This window comes from Pseudonaja textilis, chromosome 8 (genome assembly GCF_049901715.1).
Source record: "Pseudonaja textilis isolate UNSWEBS1 chromosome 8, rPseTex1.2, whole genome shotgun sequence".
NCBI lineage: Eukaryota > Metazoa > Chordata > Lepidosauria > Squamata > Elapidae > Pseudonaja > Pseudonaja textilis.
Window position 1 is genome coordinate 402956 of NC_141997.1, and position 19518 is coordinate 422473.

General features: G+C 42.0%; 1 protein-coding gene across 7 annotated transcripts in view; it reads left to right on the forward strand.

Moving 5' to 3' along the window:
- Positions 1 to 19518, forward strand: part of DMD (dystrophin) — a 1342375-nt gene that overhangs the window by 111085 nt on the left and 1211772 nt on the right. For all 7 annotated transcript variants that reach the window (XM_087938163.1, XM_087938162.1, XM_087938165.1 and 4 more), the window contains exon 2: positions 18453 to 18514. In XM_087938163.1, the coding sequence (XP_087794289.1) occupies positions 18453 to 18514 (62 nt within the window). The remainder of the gene's footprint in view (positions 1 to 18452; positions 18515 to 19518) is intronic.

Below are 19518 nucleotides of genomic sequence, written 5' to 3' on the forward strand. Positions count from 1 at the left end.
AGGGCTTAGAACAGTGCACTATGTTGTTGTATACTACCTCCACAAAAGGCAGCAAGTCTGCCCAGTTGGATTGCTGGTGGTCCATATAACACCTTAGGTACTGTTCTACCATAGTATTCATGCGTTCTGCTGCCTCATTTATGCTTGGATGAAAAGCTGAGTTGAGCCTCTCAGTGGACCCTGTTGCTTGTAAGAATTCCCTCCAGAATTTTGTGGTAAATTGGACCCCCACTGTTGGAGATAATCCTGTGGAGCACCCCATGTAGCCTGTATATCTGTCTTATGAACATCCTAGCTAGTTTCTTGGCTGAGGGTAACCCCGAGCAGGCTGTGAAGTGAGCTTGCTTTGAAAATAGGTCAATCATGGTCCAAATTACTGTGTTCCTGCCACTCTCCATGGCAATCTCTTCCCAAGGTTGGCTTAGGTTTGCCATTTTCTGGAGGAAGCAAGAGGATTTTCCAGGTCTCTTCTTCATGGCAGCATAGGTGGCACAGCTATGGGATGAACTGCCTGTAAAAGTTGCAGAGGCAAAGGCAAGTGCACGGAGGCCGCGTGGAAGCCGAGTGAGCCAGGCCCAAAGATGAGCAAGCCTCGCTGTGTCCCCACAAGGCAGCTCTTTGGTCAAGTGCAGCAAGTCTCCCTCCCCCACCATCGAGCTTTCACATGCCTCTGCCAGCCTGAATGCCCTCCCTTGTTGCCCTGCCCTTCAGAATCCAACAGGGCCAGCACATGGCTGCCTGCAAAGGTAAGGCTGATGGTGGGTGACCCTCAGGGGAGACGCTATGCTGGGGCTGACACTGCTACTCCACTGTGGTGTGTGTGTGCAACCCTGTGACATCCGTCTGCCCTCCTGGAGTGCTGCTGCTGCTGGGCGCTGACCCCATTGGGATCTCAAGGGCAAGGCACTCAGCCAGAGGAGGTGTGTGAAAAGTCTGGAGCTCCTCAAGGCCTTCAGGACAGATCAGGTCATCCAAAGCTTTGCTCCCCAGGACAGGCTCCATTGTGGAGAGCTGTTCTTGAGGCTTCTTGAGCCTCAAAAAGTGGTAGGAGGCTGAGGGAGAGAAATTGATTGAGTTAAGAGAAATGATAGGAGGCTGAGGCAGAGAAGTGGATTGAGGTTGAGAGAAACAATAGAGACTGAGGGAGAGAAATGGATTAAGGATGAGAGAAGTGGCAGGAGGCTGAGGGAGAGAAGCATTTTTAAAAAAAATTTTTTTTGACTATAATTAACTACTGTGTTTAGGTTTTGCAATGTAATTATTTTTCTCATGTTTCTGTGCATACCTTATATTCAAAGGATATGAATCAGGTTGATCTGAATATGAAATACAATGCATAGTCCCTCTGTGAATTGTTTGAAAGGAAGCATAGACTGAAGCACACCCATCTGATGTATTTGTCACAGGTGACAGAATATAATTAGCAAAGTCTGATGCAATGTGATTCTGACCTGTCCAAAACATCTTAGTAATTTGTTTTCTGCAATAGTATAAAATGACAAGTGTGAAGAAATAGTGTGAACGTGTGAAAAGATGTCTATAATTAGCTTGGATATAACTATTTTCTAAATGTGTTGTGTATGCTTGTATGCTTTGCTCTATCTGGTAAACAAGATCTTTATATTTGAGCATGGTGTATTTTAACTGGCTGAATGACTGCCACAGAAGTGTATTTATAATTAGTTATATATTGCAGTGGGGCCCTTGGTGCTCAGTGACCTTAGTTAATGTATTACAGATGCAATATGTCATTATCCAGCTAGGTAATATCATCTATGCTAGAAGGAAGTGGGGTTTGTTCTATGTGGCTAATTTTGCCAGTTTGATGAGTATTTCTTCTCTGTCACCTTTAGTATTAAGGATTTCAGAGGATAGCGACTGCAGGTAGCAGTCACAGCTAGGGGACTCTTTGGACAACTATGGATTGTGTGCCTGTTGAAGCCTCTCTTGGATCAGGAGTCCCTGCACTTAGTCATTCAAGTCCAGGTCATTCATGCTTGGAGACAGCAATGCGCTTTACATGGGGCTACCCTTGAAGAGCATTTAGAAACTTAAACTAATGCACAGTGCAGTGGCATGGGCAAGTATTTGAGGCCCCTAGAGTGGCCCATGTTACACCTCTGTTCAAAAAGCTGCACGGGCTACACATTTGCTTTTTTAAAAATAAATTTTATTAAGTTTCCAAATTTTAAAAACATAAAATAAAACTTTATACATTGTTATCAATATCAAGACATCTTTTGCACCTCCTCACATTTTTCAGTATATGTATTTACTTATTCCTTTACCATTACATCTTACTATAAATCAATATCTTTTATCCTTACATCTCAATTTTCTCCATGGTATATTTACATATTTACATATTCCCTCATTCCTAATTGCCATTTTATTTTCTTTTAATTTCTAAACCACTCATTACCAGGCATCCCAGGCCCTATAATAAATTGAATCTTCTCTGTCTTTTATTTTCATCATTAACCTGTCCATCTCTATACAATCTATTATTTTTTTATAACCATGCCTTCCAATGGAACCCTTTTTTCCTTCCAGAGTTCTGCATACAAAATCCTTGCAGCTGTTGATATATGTAACATAATATATCTATCTGTTTTATTGCATTTTGTGTTGTTATACCTAATAAAAAAGTTTCTGGATTAAATTCAGTTTTCTGATTTGTGATTTCTTCTATCCATTGTCTAATTATTCCAATATTTTTTCACTTCCTGACATGTCCACCAGGTATGAAAATAAGTGCCTTTTTCTTTTCTACATTTCCAATAATTTGGGTCTGAGTTAAACATTTTTGCCAATCTAGTGTGAGGAAGGTGCCATCTGTAGAACATTTTGTATTGATTTTCCTATAAATTTGCTTTTGGATGCAGTTCAAGTTGTTGGTTAATACCTATAATGCCCTGCATGACATGGGTCCAGGTTACACGAGGAACCATTTCACCCCTATGGGAAAGGCCCACCTCACCCATGCTGGTAGAGGAGGCATGCCATGGATCCCATCAGTCAACAAATTCTGTCTGGTGGGGTCAAGAAGAGGAGACTTCTCTCTTACGGCTCCAGCCTCTTTGGAATATCTTGCCCCTGAGGGCAGGGCTGACATTGCAACAAGACACCGAACAATTCCGTGCTCCCAGAGTGGCATTGATATCCCTGCAGCTGGGCGGTCTGTTTGGATCCAAACCATCCCATAGAGATGGTGGTCGAGGAGAGCGCATCCTGCTGATCCCAGGGACACCTGGTTGATCCAGGAAAGGCTCTCTAATCCGGCTGCGGAGGAAAGCGGCCATTGAAAGCTGCTGAAATGTTTGGACAGCTCCGGAACAGAAGAAGAAGGGGAAAGAAAGTGTACCGGCTTTGGGTAATTTTTTTCTGTTAAAGAAAGAGAGAGCACCCTAAGGGGAAAGATTTTAAGAAGATAGAAGAAAGAAGAATAAATAAGTGGCAAAATTGAACCTGTTTTAAACTGCCAAAATCAATTAGAATTATTTTACTGTACTTTAACAAGGATTAATTTTTTAGCTGGACTGGATTTTATAACAACAATTTAAGAAGACAATTCTTAACATTTACCTTAAAGATAGACTTGGAACTTTTTTTTCTTTTTCCTCCTTTACTTTTCCTTCTCTTTTGCAATTGGATTAAGGTAGAGAAGAACCTGAAGAAAACTGGTCCTGGTGTTATTAATAGATACCTATTGAGGACAGCCAACTAGAGATGAGGAAAGCAGCAGCTACCGGCTCATCAATCCCCACCTCTTCCTCCCTAAGCCGAGCTGGTCAGCGGTCAATTAACACCATGTTACAGCAGGAGAAAGAGAGAGAGGGAGAGAGAAGGGAGAAGGAGAAGGAAAAGGAGGCCGCCTTACAAATGATAATGCAAGCAATACAAGAACAAGGGAAATGTTTGGAAGATAGAATGGAAAGAATAAAAGCGAGAATGGGGAAAACAGATGAGAAAGTAGAGAACATATAACAAATGATGATAAAGAATGAAGAAAGATTTCAAAAAATAGGGGGAAAAAGGAGACCAGACAGAGAAAAAAGTTGGAGAAATTGATAATAGGCTTATAGCAGTTGAACAAGACAAGGGAAAAGGAATGCTTGCCTGGGAGATGGACAGAGCAGATTTTTATCTTAGATTTCAAAATAATGAGGAAAAAAAAGGAGAAAATCTTGCAGAAATAATGATAGAAGTGCTGGCAGGAGCTTTGGAGATATCCAAAGAAAAAAATGATGGATGGAATAGATGAAGTGTTCCGAGTGTATACAAGATATGCTATGAAAAACAAACTACCTAGAGAAGTCCATGTGAGCTTCACTAAGAAAGCAATCAAAACACAAATATTACAGAGAGCAAGGGATGACCCATTGGAACATAAAGGAAAGTTGATCACGCTCCTAAAATAAGTACTGAGAAGAGTGAGAGATTCGAGAAGAGATTACCAATTCTTGATGAAAATTTTAAATTTTAATCTAGAAGGGAGTGAACTATAGATGGCTGATTCCAGAAGGTTTAATACTTACTTGGCAAAAGCAAAGAAACAGATTGAACTCAATAGAGAAAGCAGAATTATTTTATGATGAATATTTTAGAGGAAAAGAAGAAGAGAGAATACGAGACGAGGAAATAGTTAAACTTCAAGAGGAGATGCTTGAAGAAAGAGATAAAGAAAAAAGAGATGAAAAGATATGAGAAGAAGGAGCAGCAGATGGAAGGGTGGAACTAAAAGAAACAAGAGAGCAAAGAACAATGAAGTATATACAAATAAAGTATAAACAATGGAAGAAAAGAAATTGATTACCATAAATATAAATTGATTGAATTTGGCCATCAAAAGAAAAAAAATATTTCTTAAACTAGAAAAATTAAAACTAGATATAATATGCTTGCAAGAAGTCCACCCAACATGTCCAAGTATTGAATTATCCCAGAATTGGGAATCTATATACCTCATTGGTGCAACAAAATAAAAGAGGAGTAGCTCTATACATTAAGAATACCATCAAAGCTAAATTAATTTTTACAGATGAAGAATACTGATAGTGGAAATAATTGATAATAACCTAAATATGCTTTTAGTAGCAATTTATGCACCAAATGAAAAGCAAGAAGAATTTTATAAAAAATTGCACAAGAAAATAATAGAATTGGAATATGACAATACATGCATCTTGGGAGATTTTAATGCGACAGTGGACATAAAATTGGACTATAAAACACAGAAGGTTAATAAAAAACATAGGAAGATACTTCTGAAATCCTTCTTCAAGATGGTAGAGGAATTAAGCATTCGAGATGTTTGAGAGAAATGAATGCTAAGAATAGACAATATACATTTTACTCTAATAGACATCTATCATGGTCAAGAATAGATATGATCTGGATGTCAGCGGAACTAATCTCTAACATATAAAAGTAAATATAGAAACAAGTACTTGGATGGACCATAACCCAATATGGGTCAAGTGGCAGGGACAAAAGAAAAGATCAAAATGGACTCTGAACAATTCAATCTTGAAGGAAAAAGAGTTCATACAAAACATGGAAAAAGAACTGGTTTTTTTCTTTAAAGAAAACAATAAGGTGGAATATCTTACCTCCTGAGGTAAAATTGGCTGCCACCTTTCTGACCTTCTGCAAAAGCCTAAAGGCTTGAGATCCCAATGGGAGAATTTCACACTGCAGGTGATCAACTAATAACACTTCCCATCAATCCCCCATATATTCTCCTCCCTTCCTCCCTGTCTTTAGTTATAGCATGTATTTTATTGGAATATTGAGATTTTATATATTTATTCATATACTTATGGTTTCATTTTAATGTAAACTGCCCAGAGTTGCTTCTGGTGAGATGGGTGGCAAACAAATTTAATAAGTAAGTAAAAAAAAATATAGGGCTTAGCCTTATAGCATCCTACTCCCTTATTTATTGAGAAATCTTTTATATGTACTCTTTGAGCAAACATTTTGAATCAACTATATATTCACTTAATTTGTATGTTTTGTGTAAAAATAATTCAGAACACTTTGTAGTGGCTCCAAAATGACAGAGTCACTCATTCTGGGGCTTACCTTGCTTGGCAAGTGGGGTCCTGCCATCATGTGGGAGGACCGCTACCAAAAGCTAAGAATAAGAGTGGGCCCGCTGCCCCTCCAGGGTGAGGCTCAGCCATCCAAGTCTCTTAATGTCCCCAAACCAGGTGAGACAGTAGCAGCCACTGCAGACATGCCACCAGGCTGCATCCAGGTGGCTAAGGAATATAGGGACCTAGCAGATGCATCCTTGCCGCCCCACCATCCCACCGACTGCACAATAGAGTTTGTGCCCAAGCTGAAGATGTATTCCATGACCCCCAGAGAAATGAATTAGCTGAGGAAATACGTCAACACCAACCTGACAAGGGGCTTTATCCAGCCCGCCAAATCTAGGGTAGCAACCACAGTACTTTTTAAAGAGAAAAAGACATGAGAATGAGTCTTTATGTGGCTTTCCATGGAATTAATGCTGTATGCATGGAAAACACCTACCCACTACCCCTAATGAAAGACATGCTAAGTCACCTAGTAAGGAGCAAGGTGTTCACAAAGCTAGATCTGAGAGAGGCAAACTACCAAGTGCAGATTAAGGAAGGGGACGAATGGAAGATCGCCTTTAACTGCCTGTTAAGCAGCTTCCCATTTAAAGTCATGGCCATTTGGATTATAGGGAGCCCTGCTGTCTTCATGCAGTTGATTAATGAGGTCTGCATGAGGACCTATATAAGAGGTCTTAGTCTATCTGAATGACATTCTCATATTCAGCGAGACGGTGGAGGAGTACATCAAGTTAGTATGCCAAGCAGGAGTGGGATTCTACTGGTTCTGACTGGTTCTATAGACTGCACCAGTTCTGACCGGTTGTTACGACTGCAGAGTTCGGAGAACTGGCAACTTTCACTACTGACTGGCCTCCAAGGTTCCTTCTAACCCTGCTATTCTATGATTCTGCTAGAAGCGAAAGTACCAAATTCATGGATGGAAGCAAATATTACTCTCATACCTAAAGACAATTCAGATTTAATGCAGATAAAAAATTATAGTCCAAAATCCTGATTGAATGTGGACTATAAAACATATGCTTCAATAATAGCAGAAAGATTTAAAACGTTTTAAATGAACTTATACATGTAGATCAGAATGGATTTTTGCCAAAGAGGCAGATTAAAAACAATATGAGAATGTTTTAAACACATTATGAAATACATCCTGGAAAACAAATGCCGTTGATCTTTCTAGATGAACAGAAAGCATTTGATAGTGTTAATTGGCAATTTATAATTAAAATTCATGGATTTGGGGGAGAGATTTATTAATATGATCAAAGCAATATATCACAAACAATCAGCTAAGGTGATGGTAAATGGGGACATAACAGAGAATTTTGGTATTAAAAAAAGGGACAAGACAGGGATGACCTCTGTCCCCGCCTACTATTTATACTGACTTTGGAAGTGATAACTGGAAGTATTAGAAAAGATGAAGAAATAAGAGGTATGGAAATAAAAAAAGAGAAATATAAATTACAGGCATTTGTGGATGATCTGGTTTAATATTAGAAACTGGACCAAAGTTAATTTAAAAAATAGAAGAATATGGTGAAGTTGCAGGACTAAAAATAAAGAAAAAACAAAAATACTAGTTAAAGTCTTACAGATACACAGAAAAGAGTGCTAATGGAAAAATTGATATACAGATAGTCAAGGATGTAAAGTACCTAGAGATACAACTAACAGCAACGTGTGCAACGATTAAAGAGGATAATTATATGAAACTGATGCAACAAATTAAATCAGATTTGGGGAAATGGAAAAACTTGCAATTGTCATTGACAGGAAAAATAGCTACTATAAAAATGAATAGTTTACCAAGACTATTAAATTTATTTCAAACAATCCAATAAAGCTGGGGGGAAAATATTTTGAGGAATTAAATTTATTTCAAACAATTCCAATAAATCTGGGGGAAAAATATTTTGAAGAATTAAATAAAATAATATTACATTTAGCTAGGGAAAAAAGCAAGAATAATGTTGCAAGGTTCCAAAAAAAGAGGGGGCTTTGTGTTGCCAGATTGGGAATTATATTACCAGGCCTCGGTACTTACATGGGTGAAAGAAGATTAATCTGAGGCATAAAAGACAATTAACTTTTGAGGGACATGAGCTTTAATTAGGTTGGCATGCTTTCTTTGTTGTTGTTGATAGTTGCAAAGTGGTGTCCGACCCATCGCGACCCCATGGACAATGTTCCTCTAGGCCTTTCTGTTTTCTACCCATCTTCTGGAATCCATTTAAGGTCATGCCTACTGCTTCAGTGACTCAATCCAGCCACCTCATTCTCTGTTGTCCCCTTCTATTGCTCTCAATCTTTCCCAGCATTAGGCTCTTCTCCAGTGAGTCCTTCCTTCTCATTAGGTGGCCAAAGTATTTGAGTTTCATCTTCAGGAACTGGCCTTCTAAAGAGCAGTCAGGGCTGATCTCTTCTAGGACTGACTGGTTTGATCACCTTGCAGTCCAAGGGACTCACAGGAGTCTTTTCCAGCACCACAGTTCTTTGGTGCTCAACCTTCCATATGGTCCAATGTTCACAGCCATACACTGGGAAAACCATAGCCTTGACTATACACACTTTCGTTGGCAGGGTGATGTCTCTGCTTGTTAGTATGCTGTCTAGATTTGCCATAGCTTTCCTCCCCAGGAGCAAGTGTCTTTTAATTTCTTGGCTGCAGTCCCCATCTGCGGTGATCTTGGAGCCCAAGAAAATAAAATCTGTCACTACCTCCATTTCTTCCCCATCTATTTGCCAGGAATTGAGAAGGCCAGATGCTATGATCTTAGTTTTCTTAATATTCAGATTCAAGCCAAATTTTGCACTCTCCTCTTTCAACCACATTGTCATGCCCCTGGTGGAGACTGACTCTGAGGAAGAGGAGGAACAGCCAACAGGGAGTGGGAGTGTGGCTCCAGAGGTGGTGAAGGAGGCTGGCGAAGGGCAGAGGCCAGTTGAGCAATCAGAGGAGGATCCAGGCCCATCACCTATCCATCCTAGGTCATGCAGGGAGGAGAGGATCAGGGAAAAGCAAGGTCTACTCAAGAGGAGATTACCATAATCCTCCTCGTGGGTTGCAGCTGGTAGCTATATATAAGTTTGTAACTACGCAGTCAGAATTGCTGTAGTCAATTTAGTATTTACTTTGAAAGAGGTTTATCTTTGCTGGCATTCTTCCTATGGACTCTCCTCAGTTATTTTCCTGGAGTTTATGATTAGTTATCTTGGTTTACTTCAGAACTCTTGTGAATGCAGTTTGTTTTGGTTTTCTTTTTGCCTCATTATTTACTTTTGTGACTTTAAACTGTCTAATAAAGCAGTGAAGTTACGTTGAAGGCCTTACTGGACTTTAATGTATATTTTGGGTTTGGGGTTATTTTGAGAGACTATGGGTCATCACATTTTGACTCCAGCCACCCCTTCAATTTATTTTTGCTTTTTGTGGGGTGACCATGGATCAGCTCAGAACAGAGACTGCCCAGTTAACCCAGCAAGTGGCTCTTTTGACTGCACAGGTGGTACAAATGCAAGCTGCCCGGCCATGCCGAAAATGCCCAGTGGCAGTGCCAGATAAATTTGATGGTTCGCTGGCCCAATTTCCATTTTTTGGGCAGTGCCAGCTTTACATGAGCCTTTGGCCTGAGGACTTTCCCACTGACTGGGATAAGGTGGGGTTTTTCATTAGTTTGTTGTCAGGCTCTGCAGCATGTTGGGTGATGCCTCTGCTGACCCAGCCCAACCAGGTTTTGGAAAATTATGCTGAGTTATGCTGGCAGTTTCAGGCCATGTTTGAGGACCCTGTTCAAAGCCAAACAGCGAACAGACTTTTGAGAGAGTTGAAGTAGGGGTGTGGCTCACTCATGGATTATATTGCTAGTTTTCGGGTGGTTGCTAGGATGTACAATGGAATGAGGCAGTACTATTAGACCAGTTCCAGGAGGGTTTGTTGTCGGAGCTCCTGGATAAGTTGGCGCACACTGAAAGCCCTCACATCCTTCAGGAGTTCATGCATCTGTGTCTTCGTATCGATGCTAGACTTCAGCAGCGACAGGTGTGATGGACCGAGACCATATCTGTTTCCAGCAAGACAGTGCCCTTGGTGGAAGTGCCTTTGGAGGAACCCATTCAGTTGGGGGCTGGCCGCCCTCGCCTGACTCAAGTAGAAAAGGAGAGATGTTGTTGGGATGGTTTATGCCTCTATTGTGGCAATCAAGGCCATTTTGCAGCCAAGTGTCCTGTTAAGACATCCACATCAGCGATGCCTGTGATGGCGGGAAACGAGCATTGCTCGGCCTATGGGGGTCTGTAGGTTGGGGTGTAAAGTCCTTAGGCCCGCCATCTTCAACCTTGCCATCCTCGCCACTTTTGACATCTCCACCACAATTGTTATTGGTGAAGCATCTTGTGCTGAAAGCAAGTGTGTTCGTGCCTGGTGTGGAAGTGGTGGAGATCCAAGCCTTGGTCACTTCAGGGGCCACAGCCAATTTCATGGGTGCTCATTTTGTAGAGCAGTGGTTCATTCCTCAGCAACAGGTGTCCCTGCCAGTAATGGTAGAGACAATTGATGGTTGGCCCCTTCGTTCGGGACCTGTGGTTGCTCCAACCAAACCCCTTTGCATGCGTATTGGGCAACATGTGAAGAAAACCATGTTCTGCGTTACTGCAGTGCCTCATTTTCCGGTGGTGCTGGGTTTGGAGTGGTTACAGGCCCATGATCCACAGATTGTCTGGTCATCTGTAGCTGTGCAGTTCCTTGATAGGAAGTGTGCCAACCATTGCTTGCGCTCCTGTGCAGGGAGTGTAGCTACACCTGTAGACCTGGATCTACCTGTGGAGTTGGTGGACTTTGCTGATGTGTTTGGGGAGAAGGAGGCGGATCAATTGCCTCCGCATCGGGCATATGACTGTCCAATCGACTTGTTGCCCGATACAAAATTGCCAGTGCGTCAGATATATTCCCTGTTGGAACCGGAGTTGGCCATGTTGTGGAATTTTATTGACAAGAATCTCTGGAAAGGGTTTATCCGGCCTTCTACCTCCCCATTGGCTTTTTGTAAAAACGAAATCGGGGGAGCTACGTTTGTATTGTGATTAGCGCAAGTTGAATGCAATCACAGTGAGGAATCGGTACCCACTTCCCCTCATTCCTGAACTGATTGAGCGGCTTCGTCAAGCTAAGATCTTTACGAAGTTGGACTTGCGTGGGGCCTACAATCTGATTTGCATTCGTGCAGGGGACGAGTGGAAAACAGCTTTCTGGATGAGGTATGGCCATTTTGAGTATACCGTGATGCCTTTCGGATTAACCAATGCCCCAGATATGTTCATGCATTTCACGCACAATGTTTTCCATGATTTGTTGGATCAGTTCATGGTTATTTATCTAGATGACATTTTAATTTACTCAGCCTCCCTGCAGGAACACTGGCAACATGTGCGGCTGGTATTGCAACACTTGCGTGATAACCACCTGTTTGCTAAGCATGAGAAGTGTCAGTTTGCACAAAACACAATTGATTTCTTGGGACATCATATTTCACCTGCTGGGGTGGAAACAGATCTGGAAAAAATACAATCGTTGCAGGAATGGGAACCTCCACAGCGGGTTAAGGATTTGCAATGACTGTTGGGGTTTGCGAACTACTACCACACATTTATTCCCCGCTTTGCTGTCTTGACTGCTCCCCTTTCTAATCTGCTCAAGAAGGGGGAGAAGTTCCATTGGGGTGCTGAGGAGCAGGCAGCTTTCGAAGCATTGAAAGTTGCCTTTGCTTCCGAACCTATGCTCAAACACCCTGATCCAGGCCAGCCATTTGTGGTGGAAACAGATGCTTCTGATGTGGCTGTTGGTGCAGTGCTCCTCCAGGCCTATGCTCCCACAGGCACCTTGTTCCCCTGCGCTTATTATTCCCGGAAGTTGTCGGCTCCAGAGCACAAGTATACGATTTAGGACAAGGAGCTATTGGCGGTTAAGGTCGCTTTTGAGACATGGCGGCACCACCTGGAGGGGGCTCGTCAGCAAATTGAGGTTCGGACGGATCATCGCAATTTGGAACACCTGCGTACATCTTGGACATTGAACCAGAGTCAGGTGAGATGGTCCTTATTCTTTGCTCGATTTGATTTCCAGGTGACCTATGTTCCGAGTGGAGGGAATCAATGTGCTGATGCCCTATCTTGGAAGCCCGAGTGTACCTGAAGGAAGGATAAAATCTTGCCCCAGACAGTGATTCCGTTGGAGCAGTTTGCGGCCACTGAGGAACCTGTGGACCTCCGAGTGAGGATTCAGGAGGCGCAGCAGCAGGACCTATTTGTGACAGCTCGACGTTGAGAATTGGATGAGAATGGGAGATAAGAGACTCCTTGGGCATATATTGGGGACCTGTTGTGGTTCCGTGATCACATTTATGTGCCTGGAGGTCCTCTTTGTGGCCTTATCCTATGTCAATGTCATGATAGTCCGGCAGCAGGACACTTTGGGGTGTTCAAAACACTGCACCTCATCTCTAGGACATTTTGGTGGCTGAGACTTAAATATGATGTGTTGGGTTATGTGGCATCCTGTGAAATCTGTTGCCAAGCCAAGTATGCTCCTGGTACGCCCCCTGGTCTCTTGCAGCCCTTGGCCATGCCAGCCCTTGGCCACGCCAGACTATGGGGGGCAGTTTCATTGGATTTCATCATTGCATTACCACCATTGAATGGTGCCACAACCATTTTGGTGGTGGTGGATATGTTGGCTAAAATGGCCCACTTTATTCCGTGTGCAGGTCTTCCATCGGCCAAGATAATGGCTCAATTGTTTATCTCCCATGTTTTCCAGTTGCATGGGTTACCAGACCGCATGGTATCAGATTGGGGGGTACAATTTACGGCACGCTTCTGGCAGACCCTACTCGTGAAACTGCAGGTTCAGGCGTGTCTGTCGTCTACTCATCACCCCAAAACTGATGGGGGGACAGAGAGAGTGAATGTTATTTTAGAGCAGTACCTCCGCTGTTTCAGCAATACTCAACAAGACAATTGGGTGGAAGTGCTGCCGGTGGCAGAATTTGCTTATAACAATGCTCAACATGCATCCACCTGTGTGTCCCCTTTCTTTGCTAACTATGGGTTTCATCCACAACTTTTCCCTTTAGCCCCGTCTGATTCCCCAGTTCCGGCAGTGGATACGTTCTTGCAGGAGTTAAAAGCCGTGGACTAAATGGGTCTGCGATCAACTAGAGAGAGTGAAGGAGGACTATAAACGGTTTGCAGACTGACATTGTCACGATATTCCACCTTTAGCGGTAGGCAATCAGGTTTGGCTCTCTACTCAATACCAATGACGCGACCATTGAACAAGCTCGATCACCGTTACTTGGGACCTTTTCCGGTCAAGGCGGTGATCAATCCTGTGGCTTATCATCTTTCCCTGCCACGGACCATGCATATCCATCCTTTTTTTCATCGTTCCCTGTTAGTCCCTGCCTCGTCCGACAGTCTGCGTAGACCGGCTCCATCACAGCCAGCTCCAGTAGCTCCTCTGGGAGAGGCGGACTACGAAGTGGATAGCATCCAAGATTCATGCCAGTTGCGGGGTCGATTTCAGTATTTGGTGGCATGGAAAGGTTATGGACCAGAGGACTTCACCTGGGTCAATGCCACTGATGTTCATGATCCTCGTTTGGTCCAGGACTTTACGCTTTGTTTGCTCAACATCCTCGTCCACCTGGTCCCAGATGACAGTCTATTTGTCAACAGTCAAGACTTGGTCATCTCATTTGGACTGTTGCAACACCCACTATATGGGGTTAGTCTTGAAGGAAACTGACAAGTTACAACTGGCATCCAGAGAGACAACATTTAATTCAGAAATTTATAGAACTAAGGAAGCAGAAATGTAGAAAATGTAAACAACTATTCATCTACAAAGAACACTTCCAGAAGCTAAAATAAGAGGGATATAAGATTTAAAGCAAGAAAGTGCTGAAATCTGCTGAATATAAATTTTGTGCTAACTTTCCCATTAGCTCAGAAGCTGACAGCCTTGTTCTGGTTTTCATTCCTGAGATACATGTAGCTTTTAACTTTGTTTCTCCAAGTCCCTAGTGAGTCTAATGTCTACTTTTCAGTGGTGGGATTCAATTTTTTTACTACTGGTTCTGTGGGCGTGGCTTGTTTGGTGGGCGTGGCTTGGTGGTCATGTGACTGGGTGGGTGTGGCCAACTCAGCAAGCTGGTGCGGCACTTTGCTGCAAGTTACGTTGAGTTGGCCACACCCACTCAGTCATATGATTGATGCTGCAGAGATAGGGTGATTTCCTACATACCTTCCCCTCCTTTGCCCATGGGCTGACAAAAAAAAAAAGCCCAACTAAAGATCACGACTGCCTGCTGAGTCTGCTGCTGAATGGGTTTTCTTTTGGGGAGGTTTTTGTTTTGTTTTTTTGCCAGAAGTCCCTCGGAGAGAAATTTGCACTATACCTCATTGTTGGGGCGCTGCCTGTTGCTGCTGCAGGTGTTGCTGCAGCCATCTGGCTGCCCAAGTAAAGAACCACACTGGCTCAGGACGACTATGAGGAGCAAGAGGGGAAGCCAAGGTGCTTGCCTCATAGCAGCCAACTTCGCTCTCTCTCGTTCTGGTTAGGCGCTCCCAGTGTGCACAAGGAGCATGAAGGGAGGCAGACACCGCGTGAATGCGTTTAAAAGTCAGAGAATTTTCCCCTAGACTTCTCATGTATTCAGGGGCTACACTTTTCCCAACGATGAGTTGGCGGTGATCTAACAAAAAGCCTTGCAGCTCTTAAAGATTGACTTTAAGAGCGCCCCCATGGAAGAAGCCGAGAACAAGAGCAAAAGTAACGGTGGCAGGGGCAGCGGGAGCATAATGGGTCCCTCCATGTTCCCCTCCCGGGTGACAGCCAGGGTTTCAGCACCTCCTCTTTTCCTCAGAGGCATGGTGTCTGCCTCCCTTCACACTCCTTGTGGAGGGACACACACACTCGTCACCCCTGCTGCCACTACTTTTGCTCTCAGTTCTCGACTTCTTCCAAGAGAATGCTCTTAAAGTCAACCTTTAACTGGTCCCAGGACATTTGCCCAGTGCCTGCCCTCCCAGAGCACACTTTCTTCCTTCTCCTGGCAGATGCACCTCTTCCAGCCCAGCTTCACCCGGTCAGCCAGCAGGTGGCCACATGTCCCAGGGCTTCTCACCCCTCCTGTCACTAGATGCCTGCAGCTGCTGCTTGCTTTTTTCAGTGCAGCTGCAGCCACACCAAAAAAGCACGTCCTGTTCTATGTGCTGGGCCCGGCAAGTCCAAGCAGCTAGTGCATAGAACAGGGCAGCACCAGACCGTTGGAGAAATGGACTGAAGCCAAAGATCATTAGCCACCTCTTTCAGTGCAGAAAGCCTCCCTGAATCAGCCACCTCCTATCCTCTTTCTCTGCCTGTTTATTCTGTATAGCCAAGGAGGGGGAGATCAGCCGGCCAAAGGGACAGCTGCTGGAGGTGACTCTTTTTCAGTCTCCAGCCTCCTCTTTCAGCACAGAAAGACTTCCCCAATCAGCCAACTGGTCTTCTCCGCCTCAGCCATATAGAACAAACAGGCAGAGAAAGAGGAGACCAGCCGGCCAGTTGGGGGAGGCTTCTTGCACTATGAAATAGGCAGCTAATGATCTCCAGCTTCGCTCCACTTCTCCAACAATCCGGCACTGCTCTGTTCTATGCACCGGCTGCTCAGACTTGCCAGGCCCGGCACATAGAACAGGGCATGCTTTTTTCAGTGTGGCTGCTGGATTGCAGCCGCACTGAAAAAAGCACACAACAGCTGCAGGCAACTCATGACAAGGGGGGGCGAGAAGCCCAGGGACATCCGCTCACCTACCTGCTGGCTGGCTGGGCTGGGCCGGGCTGGAAGAGGCACGTCTGCTGGGAGAAGGAAGAAAGCATGCTCCGTGAGGGCAGGCGGGCGGGCGGATGTCCCAGGGCTAGTGCACATGCGCACTGCATGTGTAGTGGCTGCACATGGATTGCGCATGTGCAGCAGCCTTGGGACATCTGCCCAAGCTGCACCACGGCCATGTGGTAGGGAAAGCTAGGAGACCAACTGGGCAACTGGGTGACTGAGTCAGGGGCATGGCCAGCCAGGGGTCACCACCGGTTCGGCGATCCACACCAAATCACTGCTACCGGTTTGCTCGAGCTGGTGCAAACTGGTTAAATACCACCTCTGCTACTTTCCTCTTATCTTGTGGATGATATTTCTCTTGTAGTCTTCTCACAGAATGTTTTACATCTTTGCTAAATCTAAAAAGTCCAAAAAATTACTTGCTATTATGAAAATAAGATACATATCCAATATGTTCTTGTTCATGGTGAGCAACATCATATGAAACATGCAAAATATAAGAAAAGGAAAGCAAAAGAAAATAAGAGCATGACAAAAAGAGTAAAAAACAGCTAAATAAACTGCATACCAACACCATTCAATATACTTGATATTTTTCTGTCTTACAAACCATACTTGCTTGTACTCTGTTGCCTTTTGTTTTTCAGTGAAAAAAGACAACACAGTATCAACAGTAGAGACCTTTAAATTTCTAGGTTCTACTATATCACATGACCTAAAATGGACACCTAACATCAAAAACGTCGTCAAAAAGCACAACAAAGAATGTTCTTTCTGTGCCAACTCAGAAAGTTCAAACTGCCCAAGGCGCTGATGATGATACAGTTCTACAGAGGAATTATTGAATCTGTCATCTGCACCTCTATAACTGTCTGGTGTGGTTCTGCAACCCAACAGGACAGACACAGACTTCAGAGGATAATTAGGGCTGCAGAAAAAACAATTACTAACCACCTGTCTTCAGTCAAGGACAGTATACTGCACGAGTCAAAAAGAGGGCTGTGAAAATGTTTACAGACCCCTCACATCCTGGACATAAACTGTTTCAACTCCTTCCCTCAAAACGATGCTATAGAGCACTGCACACCAGAACAACTAGACCCAAGAACAGTTTTTCCATGAAAGCCATCACTCTGTTAAACAAATAATTCCCTCAACACTGTTCAACTATTACAAAGTCTGTACTACAATTACTGTTAATCTTCTTAATCACTCCCTATCACCCATCCCCTCCCACTTGTGACTGTATGACTGTAACTTTGTCGCTTGTAGCCTTACGATTTATATTGACTGTTTCCTAGTATGATTTGATTGCTTATTGTACCATATGATTATTATTAAGTGTTGTACCTTATGATTCTTGACTCTTGATGAATGTATCTTTTCTTTTATGTACACTGAAAGCATTTGCATCAAGATAAATTCCTTGTGTGTCCAACCACACTTGGCCAATAAAGAATTCTATTCTATTCTATTCTATTCTATTCTATTCTATTCTATTCTATTCTATTCTATTCTATTCTATTCTATTCTATTCTATTCCATTCCATTCCATTCCATTCCATTCCATTCCATTCCACTCCACTCCACTCCACTCTATTCATTTATGTAAAACATTTATATGGCAGCCTATCTCAAGCAACTCAGGGTGGCTCAACAAAATTACCATGAATCAATTGCAAAAGTCACCTTTACTTGGAAGTACTTACATTATTACAGCATTACCATTAACAGAAACAATATTTGCCTATCCCAGGTCCTTGAAAAGAACTCAATGAGTGGATAAAAATGCCAGATCCACTCAAAACATCTGGCTGACTATGTGACGTAATGATTATTTATTAAATTTATAGGCCTAACTCCCTGTGCCTCTAGTTAACATGTATCTATTACATGGAAATACAATATTGAGATTACATTAAAATATATTTCATATGCAGCCAGAATAAATAATGTGGTCCTTTGTCTGAACAAAACAGTACAGTTGAGAAATGCATATGTGAATCTGATTAGAGTAAATTTTAGGGGTCAGAATATTATCTGCATTTATTTTATTGATATCTTTTTTATTACACTGTGATCTTATTACTGTTTTTGTTTTATATTTTGATATGGCCTAATAGCTAATGTAATATTTGCACTTTATGATCATCCATATATAGTTTTGTGACAGTAGGCATCAAAGTATTTCTATTGTCTCCTTCCAATAATTGGGTGGATTTGATAGTCCAAGTAAGAACTAATCTGACCTGATTTTGAGATATTAAGCATTTTGAGATTGTAGCCCTTTTAGTTTAATTAGAGATTATTTGATAGTTTTAAAAAGTTTTTAAAAAATTCTAGAAATATAGTTTGCATCTCTGAGACTTGTGCTAATAATAATATTGAACAACAGCAAAATAGTGTAGAAATGAATTTTTTAATAACCATTTTAAGTGAATAATTGTGTTTTCTTTTATAGATGAAAGGGAAGATGTTCAAAAGAAAACATTCACAAAATGGATAAATGCACAGTTTTCTAAGGTAAGAAAAATATTCATTTTGTATTAAAAATAATATGTAACTAAAGAATAAATCATATTGTATAGCTGTTATTTAAGGAGAACATTAACCAGGAGGCTTTCAACCAGTACAGATAGCTGTCAACTGACAACAGTTTACTTAGTGACCATCTAAAGTTACAACGGCATTGCACAAAGTGACTTATGCCCATTTTTCACTCTTATGACCATTGCATCATCCCATAGACACGTAATTTACATTCAGATGCTTGACAATTGACTCACATTAATGATGCTTGCAGTGTTTTAGGATCATGTGATCCCCTTTTGCAAACTTTTGACAAACAAAGTCAATGGGGAAACCAGATTCATTTAACAATCTTGTTACTAATTTAAGAACTGCAGAGATTCACTTAACAAACGTGGCATGAAAGGTCGTAAAATAAGGGAAAGCTCACTTAACAAATTTCTCCCTTAGCAACATAAATTTTGGGCTCAATTGTGGTCATAAGTTGAGGACTACCTGTATAGCTTTAGTTTGTGTTAGTTTCCTTTCTTGAATAATTTTGTAAAAAATGAATGCAAAACCAAATGAATACAAAATAACAAAAGTAATAAGTGATCATTTCCAAATGATCATTCCTTTTATAATATAACATTTTTTTGGGGTGGCGGGAACTAATGCAATACTATGTATTCATTGGGGATACTATTTATGAATCAGATTAGGTTTTGAAATAAAAAATGAGTTTTTGTAGCTTAGTAGAGAGAGAGTCTTTATGTATTAATTTTGGAATTAGGTAGAAATGTAGCTTTGCCAGAAATTTTTAGGTGTTTGAATCCATAGGTAAATTGTAATATTTTATTAATTTTATTAATTAATATTATTCAGAGAAAACATTTCTGTGTTTAGGAATATTGAAAGGTAATGTTAAAATGCTTAGAAGAAAACAAACATTTAATTTATATAATAAATTATAGATATAAGAAATTGTCAATAAATTAATCTTGTTTGCAGGACTGAGT